Here is a 13,731-nt window from a genome sequence, read left to right as displayed (position 1 = left end):
ATACAGGCACAAAGGATTCTTCAGCTACATGTCTGATCCTGCCCTCCACAATACCCCTCTACAGGGATGTTTACAGGGATGTGTTAATCCCCACGTAATGGGGATTGCCTATGGAAATAACCTCCCAGTAAGGATTTTTTTGGGCAAAATATTCTCGTTTGGCAATTTCGACTTACTGATTCTTTTGCAAAGTCAACTTGTTTCTGGGCAAACTTTAAAAATAACTCCTAAGGTAGCATTCAGCTAGCAGCTAGCACATCCTAAATCGTGTCTAGATTTAACTTACACAATATGTGCTTTGCTTTTTTCCTAATTTGCAACAGAAAATAGTAATCAGCTGGTAGTTTCAGAAATCACCCTTTTGCTGAGTCTTAAATTTTTTTTATTCCAGGGAAACGTGAAGATTGCGGGTCGCTATTTTTTTTTTTTTTTTTAAAGCAAACCACACAGCATATCTGGCCACCTAAAACACAAAGCGTTTGAAACTAACCGTAAGATCTCCTTTCTGCTCGCCCAACCTGTCACTGGAAACGCAGTATTCATTTGTAACCAGCTTTGGAGCAGGGCTTTTAAAAATAACGTTTTCTTGCTAAAGTCCCCCAAAATCTCTTGATTCTTGGTGGCAATGTCCAGTTGAGTCTTTGCACACACTGTATTTTTGCCAGCTGGGTCGCAACTTTGCGAGAACTCCGGGGGACCTCGCAGGAAGCCGGGTTGGCAGTTATTTTTTTCTCCACTTGCCACTAGGTTGCACTAGATTTAGGATGCTGGGGAATATGCGCCATTTAATTTTTAAAAATAAAGTAGGACCATCACGTGAAGAGACCCGAGAGAGGAAAAAAAAAGCCGAAGGGATAGGGTTTTTCATTTGAAATCCCGTTCAAATCGCCTTCCCTCCAAAGCCTGAAAGAGCTGAATTCTATTAAATCCTGGTTGGCAGGTTTTTTCCTCGGGTCCAAGTCACGAGCTCTCATTCTCCGCTTCAAGGTTCCTTTCGACTCCACAACGTGAAGCCAGCGGGAAGGCCTCCTTAAACTGGGGGTTTTCGCCAAAAAAGCCAGGGTCACCCCCCGGGAAAGTCCCTATTTAGGGGTTTATCGGGAGGGGACTGAGCCTGACGAGGCTGCAGGGCCGCGAGGCCCCGCCCCCCCCGGGGTTCCCAGCATGCCCCGCGCGGACAGGACGCGGCGGCGGAGGCGGGGCGAGGAAGGGGCGGGGCGAAGAGGAGAGAAGGGCGTCGGTTTTGCGACAGGGGCGGTGCGGTGCGGAAGCGGAAGTGGAGGGTGCGCTTGGCGGCGGCGGCGGGAGCTGCGGAGTCGGGAATCAAAACAAAGGGCCTGGGGGGGGGCGGGGGGAAGGCGGCGGGGCCGGAATGTGAGCGGAGGTGGAGCCGGCGGCAGAGGTGAGTTTGCAGACAGCCCTGTGACCAGACCCCGGCAGGCTCTGCTCCGAGGCCAGCGGGGCGGGACGGAGGACAGTGCCCCCTCTTTCCCCGCCTATTGCTGGTGGGATGGTGGTGGAGAGGGGAGGTTGGCTAACTGGGACGCGCCAGTTGGGCCCCCCACGAAAGAGTTGGCTTGTCTCCCTTTCGGGTCCATTCACTACTGTCACTGTTGGCGCCGCTGTTCCCCTTCGAGGGCATTTGGCTCCCCGCCCGCCTCTGTCTGACCCCTGGTGGGGCCCTCCAGGAGTGAAGTGCACAGCTGGAAGGTTAAGAGAGAAGGAAAGGGGCGGGTGTTTTTGCAACGCACTCCCCCCTCCCCGGCCGTTTTGCATTCTCCTCGGCCTTTTAGCAACACATAGGGTGTAGTCTCAGGGTTGACAGTGTCTAGGGCTTCAGCCGCTCTCACTAGTAGTTGTAACGCGACCTCGTGATATACCTTTTAGAGTTTCTCAAGCACCTTTCCGGTATTACCAAGAGCTGTCCAATTGCATTTATATCTTTTGGACTTCTTTGAGCGGTAAATATTCTTCTGTTTTGCATATCGGTGTATTGAAACCTAAACTGTTTTCCTATTTATTAAGCTTCATTCGTTCAACAGTTATTTATTAAAATATGCCAGGCATTGTACTAAGGACAGGAGTTGGAATAGTGAATAAGAAAACATAGTCTCTGCTGTCATGGAGTTTATATTCTAAATGGGGGAGAAAGATAATAAAATAAGCTAAAAAGGCCGTTTTGGACAGAAGAGCTATGGGGGAGAAAACGGTAATGGGATGGGGTGGTGTGGGGTCAAGGACTAGATAGGGTGCTAAGGAAACAACATTTGCTAAATGTTCCCCGTGGATTACCTCGTGTAATCCAAACAACGGCCTTGTAAGGTGGTTTCTATTATTATCACACCCATTTTAGAGATGGGATCTGAGGTTCAGAGAGGTTGTGAGTTGTCCAAAGCTGCACCGCAGTCGAATTGGAGACCAAAATGCAGACAGTCGACAGAGCCTATGCTCTCCTCATTGAATTGGTCAAAAGACTTGAAGAGAGTGACAGAAAGGAGACTGTCGCTTAAGTCAAACAGAACCTGCTTTTGGCTACCTAAGTTGCTTCGTGGATGATATTTGGGAAATTTTCAGGGTGCAGGCACCTGAAAGTTTTTACTTTTAATCGCTTGTATTGAGCAGTATTGAAGGCACCTTGATGTAGTGGAAAGGGGTGAACAAGCCTAATTTTGTGTCAGGCTCGCTACAGAACTTTATTAAGTTTCTTTTTCTCTCTCTGCAAAAATGTAGCTAATTTCTCCCCTTTCTATTTCACAGGATTATTGCAAAAATTATATAAGAGGATCCCACCGTCTGGGTTTTTTTCATCATTATATTCCTTGTGCCAAGCACAGGCCTGCTGCATAGTAGATACTAAGTAAATATTTGCTGAATGAAGACATAAGTAATGTTAAGTGAAAATACTTTATAAACTAGATTATACTGTGAATTTTAGCTCACTTTCAGGATTTGGCTTTGAAGAAGTTTGAGAGAATGTTTAAGTTATGAACACCGTGAATATCACAGATTCTTACGATTTTGAGAGGAGCTTTTTGGGGGACATAAAACCTGTATCTAATAGGAAAGACAAGAATCGTAATTTACTATCAGTGGTAGCAGTTAAATCCATCTCCAAATTAACCACTCCCAATAGTGTGCAGTAGGTAATGTTTACTTTGTATTTACAGAGTAGGGAGCATTTTGGTTGGCACAAGAAATACAGTGGTGAAAATAGACAGTGGGGTTCATTTATCTAATTTTTTTTTCTCTGTAATGCAGTGGTGGGGAGAAATTAGCCACATTTTGCATAGGAGGAAACAAACTTTAAAACAAAAATTTTTTTAGAGATGGAATCTCACTCTGTTGCCCACGCCGAAGGGCCAGTGGCACAATATAGTTCACTGTAGCCTCAAATTCTTGGGCTCAAGAGATCCTCCTACCTCAGTCTCTCCAGTAGCTGGGACTAGGCGCATGCTGCCACACTATGCTAATTTTTTGAACTTTATTTTATTTTAGAGCTGTGATCTTGCTATGTTGCCCAGGCTGACAAAAGAGCCACGTAGTAAATATAGGCTTTGTGGGCCATACAGTCTCTTTGCAGAGACTCTCTTTGCAACTCTGCAATTGGAATGCAAAAGCAGTCATAGGCAGTATTTAAGTGAATGAGTTTGTCTGTGTCCCAATTAAACTTTATTTATGGACACTGACATTTTAATTTCATGTAATTCTGTTTGTTTGTTTTTGAGACAGGGTCTCACTCCGTCGCCCAGGCTGCATTGCAGTGGTGCAATCACAGCTCATTGCAGCCTTGACTATGCAGGCTTAGGTGATTCTTCCACCATAGCCTCCTGAGTAGCTGGGGCTACAGGCATGCACCACCACGCTCAGCTAATTTTTTGTATTTTTTGTAGCCATGAGGTTTTGCCATGTTGCCCAGGCTGGTTGGGAACTCCTGGGCTCAAGCAATCCACCCACCTTGGCCTCCCAGCGTGCTGGGATTACAGGCCTGAGCCATGGTGCCTCACTTGCATTTATTCTTAAGACCTGTAAGAGTGTTGTTGCTCTGGGTATATATAACACATCTGCTAGTTGAGATTTTTCTATGAGTTAGATTTTTGGTGGTATATCAGATTGCACTTTCATCATTAGTAAACTAAGAAATTGGTTCAATTTGTTCTGTAGCAAATCAAATTCAAAGTCCACAGAGGCCACTTAGTTTGGACTTTTCATGCTCAGATCAAGGAACCAGTGCAAGAGGTTGCTCTTAAATCAATTTTAAAATCTTACATATAGTTGTCAATGAGGATGTGGTGGTGGCTCTTTTACTCAGATTAGATGCTCTGTTCTGTTAACTTTTGACTTTCCTGAGCAGAATCTTCAGGGAGAGAGAGCTGAAAAGAATTCAGAAAAACTGTAGAAAAAATTGATTCCAGCCAAGTGAGGAGGTGAAGTCTCACTCTGGAATATGCAAGTTTCCAAGATATGACTACTTCTCTCGAGCATGGTTACGTGTGGAAAGGAAACAAGACTCATGGAGAGTTCATTTTTTATTTGAAGAGCTATGAAACATGAAGAATGGCAGATTATAGATTTTTTAAAAAATCAGATTGTTGCAGTTAGATTTTAAGCATAAACAGTCAAGCAAGTTTACCAAATTTTATTAACCCGTAATATGCTCTGATATTTTGTGTTTTTTTCTTTATTTTATTATTATTATTTTGTTTGTTAAGATTTGAATTGTTGGCTGGGTGCAGTGGCTAATGCCTGTAATCCCAGCACTTTGGGAGGCCGAGGAGGGTGGATCACTTGAGGTCAGGAGTTCAAGACCAGCCTGGCCAACTTGGTGAAACCCCATCTCTACTAAAAATATAAAAATTAGCCAGGCATAGTGACGGGCTCCTGTAGTCCCAGCTACTCTGGAGGCTGAGGCAGGAAAATTGCTTGAACCCGGGAGACGGAGGTTGCAGTGAGCTGAGATCGTACCACTGCATGCCAGCCTGGGCGACAGAGCGAGACTTCCTCTTGAAACAAAGATTTGAATTGTTGAGAGCCATAGGACTGTAAATATAGCTGCGGTTTCACATTTTAGTATGTTGTAAAATTTGTATTTATGCAAGGAAATAACACTGAAATCTTACTCATTCTTAACAGGGTGGAAGAATGAAAGAAAAGAAAGATGAAAGGATGTTGAATCACTTTGCATGGCTGTATGATGGAAGGCAACGGAACTGAGAACTCCTGCAGTAGAACACGTGGATGGCTTCAACAAGATAATGATGCTAAGCCATGGCTTTGGAAATTCTCTAATTGCTTTTCTCGTCCTGAGCAGACGCTGCCACATAGTCCCCAAACGGTAACTATATGCAAGACTAAGGACGTAGCAGATTCCTCATCCAAATAGATGAGAGAGGTCCATTTGGTCTGGGATACAGTCTCTCATCCTAGAGTCTGTGCCACATTTTTCTGTAGATCTTGCCTGTATTGCCCCTTATACCACATTATAATGTGAGAGCACAGCACAATTTTTTAACTCTTCTATTTCACTCTGAGTAACAGTAGATGCCTTAAATATTTAATGTTAAAATTTGGGAAAGATTTCTTCCTCATTAAAGTCACAGGTAACAAAGATTAAAAATCCACATTGTGGAGTAAAATCAGAGGAAAATACAAAATATGTTGTATTTTACTGTAGCCCTCTTGAGTTTTGAGTCTATAATCTAGGAAGGGTTGGGAAGAGCTTATCCACTGCCTGTTTTTTTCTTCGAGATTTCTCTTGAATATTTACTTCTCAGTATACATTTATGTCTCTAACTTATTGCTTACTTATTGTGATTTTGACATTTTCTTTTTTTTTTTGAGGTGCAGTCTTGCTCTGTTGCCCAGGCTGGAGTGCAGTGGTGCGATCTCGGCTCATTGCAACCTCTGCCTCCCGGGTTTAAGCAGTTCTCCTGCCTCAGCCTCCTCGGTGGCTGGGATTACAGGCCCGTGCTGCCGTGCCTGGCTAATTTTTGTATTTTTAGTGGAGACGAGGTTTCGCCATGTTGGCCAGGCTGGTCTTGACCTTCTGACCTCAAGTGATCCTCCCGCCTCAGCCTCCCAAAGTGCTGGGATTACAGGCGTGAGCCACCACGTCCAGCCAATTTTGACATTTCCTGACTTCATTTCATGCACTCATGTTACCACCTTTCTATTTCTTATTTTCTATTGTATGTGGGATTCAAGTGAGACTATACTATAATTTTATATAAGGGTATTAATAACTTTTATTTGATTTTATTTTTTGAGACGGAGTCTTGGCTCAGCCGCCTAGGCTAGAGTGCAGTGGCACGATCCGGGTTCACTGCAACCACTGTCCCTAGTTCAAGGGATTCTCGCGTCTCAGCCTCCCTAGTAGCTGGGATTACAGGCACTTGCCATTCTGCCTGGCTAATTTTTGTATTTTAGTAGAGATGGGGTTTCACCGTGTTGGCCAGGCTGGTCTTGAACTTCTGACCTTAGGTGATCCACCCACCTCGGCCTCCCAAGTGCTAGGATTACAGGCGTGAGCCACCGCGCCCGGCCGGGTATTGATAACTTTTTAAAAACAGTTTAATTCTCTATTTTCTCTAGGTTTTCACTATATAGTTGTCTTTGTTGCAAGACATCAAGTAATTTGGGTCATTTTAGGAGTGTTTTATTTTAGAGACAGTTGACAGTGAGGGTTGGCATCAAAAGCAAGGCTTCCTGGGATGGGGTGGTAGATCTGGTCCTCATGGAGTCACACAATTCAGAATTACACTGTCAACTTTACAGATCTTGAAACTCAATTTTGTCAGTGGCATGCAGAATGGAGTAGGTTCAGGGGATCAACTCATAATAAGCCTGCCTGTATGAGCCTGATCTGTATAAATCAGAATACCAGTGTGTTAATTTCAGTCTGAACTATAATTACCAAGAGGGCAGTTCATTGGCTGGTCAGCCCGTTGCTGTTATCTCCCTTTTAGGGAAAGTTTAGCTGAAAATTCACATTTCTTCCAGATGAGCCTATGCTCCCAGGTGAGTGTAGAATCACAGCAAAAGGAGTGGAATTTTAGGCGTCAGATGGACCCTCATATGCTGTGAAGGGTGAGCACATCTCAGTCACTGTAGCAGGGCCCCCTCTTCATCTTAATGTCTCTTGCAGTCAGCCTGTGAAGGCTGATGAATTCAGTCCCCTTTCAGTGGCTAGGTACTGTGCCAGGTGGTCTATGTGCTCTATCTTATTTTATCCTCCTAGCAACTCTAGGAGGTATATTGTATTCCCAGTTTATGGATGAGGAAACCAAAGTGTAGGTTAAGTAACTTACCCAAGGTCATACAACTATTGAGTATCAGATTCTAACCCAGGTCTCTGCCACTGATGCTCTGCTCAGAACCTTTGTAATATACTGGCTTCCTGTGTCTGTGTTGGAGTCATGTGGCAAACTATTTGTCTTGGATCTTTTTCTCGGATAGTTTTCTAATTTCTCTAAATCTTTTCACTGGCTGCAATATAATTGTCATTATGGCTTTAGGTCATGATATCTTAGGGTTTATGAAATGTCATCAGCAACATGGGTGGGCCATCTGGGTAGATGGCTGATCTCATCTGTGTTTGAAACTTTACTCTTTTCCTTTGGGGGATCTTACTAAAACCCCTTATGGCCTGACCACAGAACTATTAAGTATTGTCCTCAAACCACTGTGTGTGTTAGCCATCTTTATTGAATGCTGTTTGTGAGGGGTTGTTTTCATACCACCTATTTTGTCTTCAGAAGATTCTGTGAGGCAAGGGGAAATTACCAAAAGGAAGTTACTGAGGCATGGTGGCTGCTAAAGATGTAAACAGGCCCTCCCACCCCAGTCTGTTTCAATTCAGGAAGAATGTAGTCTTAATTTTAGTTGTGTGTTCCAGTGTTCACGTCCTGCAGACCTCTCTGAAGAATGTTCCTGGTTTTAACTAGCTGTGATTCCATTTTGTTCAGTTATGATTTAGTGATGTAACAGAATTGAACACTATTTCTGTTTGTGCATGCAGTAAGATATGAGTAACCAAAAAACCACGGGCCTCATAAAATTAATTTATGTTCTGATTTTCTTTTCTCAGAAAGAGTACATGGAGAACAAGAAAGTTGCTGTGGAACTAAAGGATGTACCATCACCCCTTCATGCTGGCTCTAAGCTTTTTCCAGCAGTCCCACTTCCTGATATTCGTTCTCTTCAGCAGCCTAAAATACAGCTTTCTTCTGTCCCCAAAGTAAGCTGCTGTGCTCATTGCCCTAATGAACCCTCCACTTCGCCAATGCGTTTTGGTGGTGGTGGTGGCGGTAGCGGAGGTACCAGTAGCTTGATTCACCCGGGCGCACTGTTAGACTCGCAAAGCACCAGGACAATCACGTGTCAGGTAGGGTCAGGGTTTGCTTTCCAGTCTGCATCTTCACTCCAGAATGCCTCAGCTAGGAACAATTTGGCAGGCATTGCAAGTGACTTTCCCAGCATGTGTCTAGAGAGTAACCTGTCTTCCTGCAAACACCTGCCCTGTTGTGGAAAACTCCACTTCCAGTCATGTCATGGTAATGTGCACAAGCTGCATCAGTTTCCGAGTCTGCAGGGCTGCACCTCCGCTGGCTATTTCCCCTGTTCTGATTTCACAAGCGGGGCTCCAGGGCATTTGGAAGAGCACATTTCACAGTCGGAGCTAACGCCTCACTTGTGCACCAACTCTTTGCACCTTAATGTGGTACCTCCGGTTTGTTTAAAGGGCTCACTTTACTGCGAAGACTGTCTAAACAAGGTTCGTATCTTTCTATTTCTTAAGTTGGGTGCAGCTGAGGATTGAGGAATGACTTTTTTGAAGTGGATTTATCTTGAAAAGTCTTTATTATACATGGGGTTGAAGATTCTCCCATGGTATAGGGGAATCTCCCCATCGGCATAATTTTTGCTGGTTCTGAAAGAAACAAAGGGTAAAATGGGAGATCATTCAAAAAAGTAGAGAGTCATTATTTTTGTAGTTTATACTTTTAGAGCCTCTTGTTGCAAACAAGAGGTTGGCAAAGCCTTCGTGTTCTATGTTTAAAGGCTAAAGCACAATGGATTTCTTATAACTTACATTCAACTTACACATGGGCCCATTCATGTAAGGTAGATAACTGCATGTTGTCTTTTTGCAATAATGTGGGAAACCTGAAGCTTGGCCTCAGTCACATTGGTGTTCAAGTGAGACTTTGCTACCCTTTATGTAAAATATGTGTGAGGTCTTCGTTGCAGCAGACTCATGCCCCAGAATGTAAAGATCTGACCACGTGAATATCTTTCTTGATCATGTCAAGTCACTTCTGGAAATGAATTTATGAACTGATAGCTAATGGTTCTTGGAAAGATTATTTGAAAGTCCTTTTTATTAGAGGCTAGCAAGTGGAAAGGTAAAACACTTAGAGTGTATTTTCAGTTGTTGTATATAACTCCAGCTTCTGAAATGATGTATCTGACACCTCCTCCTTTTTAAAAAAAATTTAAAACAGCCAGCAAGAAATAGCATAATCGATGCGGCTAAAGTCTGGCCAAATATACCACCTCCAAATACTCAACCTGCACCTCTTGCTGTCCCTCTGTGTAATGGCTGTGGAACCAAAGGAACAGGGAAGGAGACCACGTTGTTATTGGCGACCAGTCTAGGCAAAGCTGCTTCAAAATTTGGTAAATGACAGTATGGCATAAAATGTGCATATTTAAATAGCTTTCAATATTTCATACTAACATTGCATTTAATCACCTTTGAAGGATTCCTTATGGTTCTAAAGCTACTGTGTATGTGAGTCTCCAATTCCATATCTTGGTAGAAATCTTTTTATTATTATGGACCAGGAAGTCATTTGCCCTTTATGTTGGGCCGAGGCTATACACAGACGCTGTGTATAGAAAAATTGCTAGTATATCAGGAGAAATAAAAGTGCTGGAAAAGACTTGGTGTCACCTTAGGTTGGAAATCACACTTGTTGACGGTATACTCCCTAGAAGTGCTTAGAATAATTTACTAATGGCTGATTAAAAACAGTATTTGAAAACCAAAGAGTTCTCAGTTAAAATAATTTCCCTAAAAAGTAGTTAATGCGACGTTTTGAAAACATTTTTAAAATATTAAATCAGATGTTAATGCAGCGTTAACTCAAAATCAATTAACAGCTTCACCCTTTGTCAGCTCCTCAGTGTTGGTTACTACCAAGTAGGTAGATAAGTGTGGGCTAAGCTTGAAAGTCGGGTCCTGGAGCTGCAGTATCCGGTCAGTTAGTGTGCTTGTGTTCAGAGAAGCATCACTGCTTAATGTCAGAATGGCTCATGCTTGGAGGTGGATTTATTGTGGGCTTAAAGTTACTTGACTTTTAGATTTGTCTTCTCCTGAAAAACAGAAATAATCTCTTAGAGTGATACTTTGACAGCTTGATTGCTTATTAGGTCAACCAGTGAGGTTGGTAGCCTTAAAACTTGGCATTCATTAATAATTTAGTTTTTCTACCACTAAGAATGATAGGTAGTTTATTATCTTATTTTAACTTGCCATTTATTTTCCACTACAAGTAATTGAAAATGTTAACATTTCTTAAGGGTCACCAGAAGTTGCAGTAGCTGGACAGGTGCTAGAAAACTTACCCCCCATTGGAGTTTTTTGGGATATTGAAAACTGCTCCGTTCCCTCTGGCCGGTCAGCAACTGCTGTTGTGCAAAGAATCCGTGAGAAGTTTTTTAAAGGCCACAGAGAAGCAGAATTCATCTGTGTATGTGACATCAGTAAAGAAAACAAGGAAGTTATTCAAGAGCTGAATAATTGCCAGGTAAAAAAAAAATTTAATAATTTTAATCTATAGTAGAGGAATAAGCAGATATTTGTTTGTTTGTTTGTTTTGAGACAGAGTCTAAGTGTCACCCAGGCTGGAGTGCAGTGACGCATTCATGGCTCCCTGCAGCCTCGAACCCTGGGACCCCAGTGATCCTCCCACCTCAGCCTCCCAACTAGCCAGGATCACAGATGCACGCCGTCATGCTCGGCTCATTTTTTATTTTTTGTAGAGACGAGGTCTCCCTATGTTCCAACCAGAAACAGAAACTAAGAACCCATGACTGTATTCTGTCCCTTGGACACCCCTGGATGGCTTTCAGGATCCAGGGTTAGGTGGTGGAGGCTTGTCTCAAACTCCTGGGATCAAGCAGTCCTCTTGCCTTGGCCTCTAAAAGTGCTGTACGTGTGCGTGTGTGTGTGTGTGTGTGTGTGTGTGTGTGTGTGTGGTTTTTTTTTTTTTTTAGAATTCTGATTGAAAATTTGTTTAATGATATTGCATTTGTGCCAAGTTTTCAAATAAAATAAATTAGCAAAAGATTACTTCCAAAGTACCAGAGAAAATTTAATCATTCTTTCAGTTATGCTCCCTAATTTATACTTTAGTTCTATACTGGTATAATGGTTATATATGTATTATTTCCTTTGATTTTCATTACTGCTCTTTGAACCAGGCACGTAGAATATATAATTCACAATTTACAAATTAAACTAAGGCCCTGAGAGGTGAAGAAACTTGTTTAAGATCACTTGGCCAGGAAGAGCAAGGATCTAAATCTAGATTTGTCTGACCCCCAGAGTCTGCTTTTAAGCTGAAACTAGAATTTGGGTCTTTTGACTCTTAGATAATTAATTATATTGATAGTCCATATTGCTTGTCTAAAATGATATACCCATGCTCTTTACAAAAACCAGCAAGTTATTATTGTGTATTGCAGGTGCCTGAGGCAACTTTCTCAAAATAAACCTTTCCTTCCTTTGGAGACTTATATGCGAGCCTGATAGTTTTAACAGAGATAAATGCATTTTAGCTCCCTTAGGGGATATCCTCCCTCCTCTCTCCACCACCTCACCTCAGATCCTGAAAGCCATCCAGGGGTGTCCAAGGGAGAGAATACAATCATGGATTCTCAGTTTCTGTTTCTGGTTGGGCTAGTAAAGCACCTTCCTTATCTCTCTTTTCTGCTTATTAGTAGGGACGGAAACTAAAAACCATGGCTTCCAGCAGCTAAAAGCCCAAAACAAAACAAAACAGAAAACAACAACAAAAGGCGGATTGCACAAGCTTGCATGGGTAGCATGGACAGCTGACATAAAACACAGCCTTAAATCTTATTTTAGTCATTTGTCTGATCTTTACCACCTCCAAATTGTTGGCAGAAGCTATTAGAGCAAATTTAACTGAGTTCAAATTTCACTTCCTATATTCTACTTATTTTCTGAAAGGAGGATGAAAGAAATGCAAAAACAGAAGATTGGAGATGAGAGCAGGGTTAGTCACAGACCCAGTTCATATCAAGAACCAATGTTGAGATTACTGAGATCTGTCGTAATTTTTTACCATTCCTAATAGTAATAAGAATTTTTTTCTCAAGAATTACTTATTAAAATATGGGCAGACATCAGTGATAGACTGGATAAAGAAAATGTGGCACATATACACCATGGAATACTATGCAGCCATAAAAAAGAATGAGATAATGTCCTTTGCAGGGACATGGATGAAGCTGGAAGTCATTATTCTCAGCAAACTAATGTAGGAACAGAAAACCAAACAGTGCATGTTCTTGCCTTATAAGTGGGAGTTGAACAATGAGAACACATGGACACAGGGAGGGGAAAAACACACACTGGGGTCTGTCTGTCAGGGGGTTGGGGGAAGGGGAGGAAGAGCATTAGAACAAATACCTAATACATGTGGGGGCATAAAACCTAGATGATGGGTTGATAGGTGCAGCAAACCACCATGGTACATGTATACCTATGTAACAAACCTGCACGTTCTGCACATATACCCCAGAACTTAAAGTATAATAAAATTTAAAAAATAAAAAATATGGGCAGAATGTATAGCAATTTTCTAGCCTCAGCTCCTGCTTATTCACCCTTATTATAAATTAATGCAGGTAACCGTTGCCCACATCAATGCTACTGCAAAGAATGCCGCTGATGATAAACTGCGGCAGAGTCTCCGCAGATTTGCAAATACACACACTGCTCCAGCCACAGTGGTTCTTGTGTCAAGTAAGTACAGAAACATCTGCTAATTTCAGCTAAACTCACTGTGTGGGAAATTATCATAGAAGCCAGCAACATGTGAAAGTAAAATGTATCCCCAAAGAGGCTGAAGTACATGAGACACGTTTATGGTTATTGTTGAGAACTGGTTAGAAAAAAAATTGGGTCTAGGTGGATTTCTGTATTTCCTCCTTGGAACTTGAGTTATTGTGGGACCAGGTTTATTTTTTATTTTATTTTTTTGTTTATTTATTTTGAGATGGAGTTTCGCTTTTGTTGCCCAGGCTGGAGTGCAATGGCGCAATCTCGGCTCACCGCAACCTCCGCCTCCCAGGTTGAAGCGATTCTTCTGCCTCAGCCTCCCAAGTAGCTAGGATTACAGGCATGTACCACCACGCCCAGCTAATTTTGTATTTTTAGTAGAGATGGGGGTTTCTCCAGTTGGTCAGGCTGGTCTCAAACTCCCGACCTCAGGTGATCCACCCTCCTCGGCCTCCCAAAGTGCTGGGATTACAGGCGTGAACCACCATGCCCGGCCGGGACCAGGTTTATTAAAGAAAAATGTGATTTTTTTTTTTTTTTTTTTTTTACCTTGTGCTCAGTATTAATAATTTTTAAAGTTTAAGTTAATTTTCAAATTTGAGTCTCCCCAACATATTTGCTCCTTTTTAATACTGAAAGTA

At 42.3% G+C, this 13,731-nt stretch overlaps 2 protein-coding genes and 1 non-coding gene across 21 annotated transcripts in view; 1 reads left to right on the top strand and 2 right to left on the bottom strand.

Annotated features, from left to right (window-relative positions):
- Positions 1–1,152, bottom strand: part of NDE1 (nudE neurodevelopment protein 1) — an 81,163-nt gene extending 80,011 nt beyond the window's left edge. For 5 of the 6 annotated variants that reach the window (XR_010131340.1, XM_055365717.2, XM_055365724.2 and 2 more), the window contains exon 1: positions 491–1,140. Coding sequence is in view for 5 of the 6 variants with exons in the window: in XM_055365717.2 (XP_055221692.1) it covers positions 491–543 (53 nt within the window). In the remaining variant the exon portion in view is untranslated. Of the gene's footprint in view, positions 1–490 lie in introns of all 6 variants that reach the window. The other variant, XM_055365718.2, reaches the window with a different exon arrangement.
- Positions 1,029–1,138, bottom strand: MIR484 (microRNA mir-484). The gene has a single exon (NR_106413.1). It is a non-coding gene; the product is annotated as a microRNA mir-484 (primary transcript).
- A 97-nt stretch (positions 1,153–1,249) lies between the features above and the next one.
- Positions 1,250–13,731, top strand: part of MARF1 (meiosis regulator and mRNA stability factor 1) — a 48,665-nt gene continuing 36,183 nt past the window's right edge. For 6 of the 14 annotated variants that reach the window (XM_055365710.2, XM_055365709.2, XM_019012430.3 and 3 more), the window contains exons 1-6: positions 1,252–1,402; positions 5,131–5,332; positions 8,084–8,770; positions 9,501–9,675; positions 10,582–10,808; positions 12,937–13,054. In XM_055365710.2, coding sequence (XP_055221685.1) covers positions 5,189–5,332; positions 8,084–8,770; positions 9,501–9,675; positions 10,582–10,808; positions 12,937–13,054 — 1,351 coding nt within the window. In that variant the 5' untranslated portion in view covers positions 1,252–1,402; positions 5,131–5,188. Of the gene's footprint in view, positions 1,403–5,130; positions 5,333–8,083; positions 8,771–9,500; positions 9,676–10,581; positions 10,809–12,936; positions 13,055–13,731 lie in introns of all 14 variants that reach the window. The other 8 variants (XM_063699584.1, XM_063699583.1, XM_055365708.2 and 5 more) reach the window with 4 other exon arrangements.

This window comes from Gorilla gorilla, chromosome 18, assembly GCF_029281585.2.
Source record: "Gorilla gorilla gorilla isolate KB3781 chromosome 18, NHGRI_mGorGor1-v2.1_pri, whole genome shotgun sequence".
Classification (NCBI taxonomy): domain Eukaryota; kingdom Metazoa; phylum Chordata; class Mammalia; order Primates; family Hominidae; genus Gorilla; species Gorilla gorilla.
Note: the sequence above shows the minus strand (reverse complement) of the source record. Positions and strands in the feature narration are given on the sequence as shown.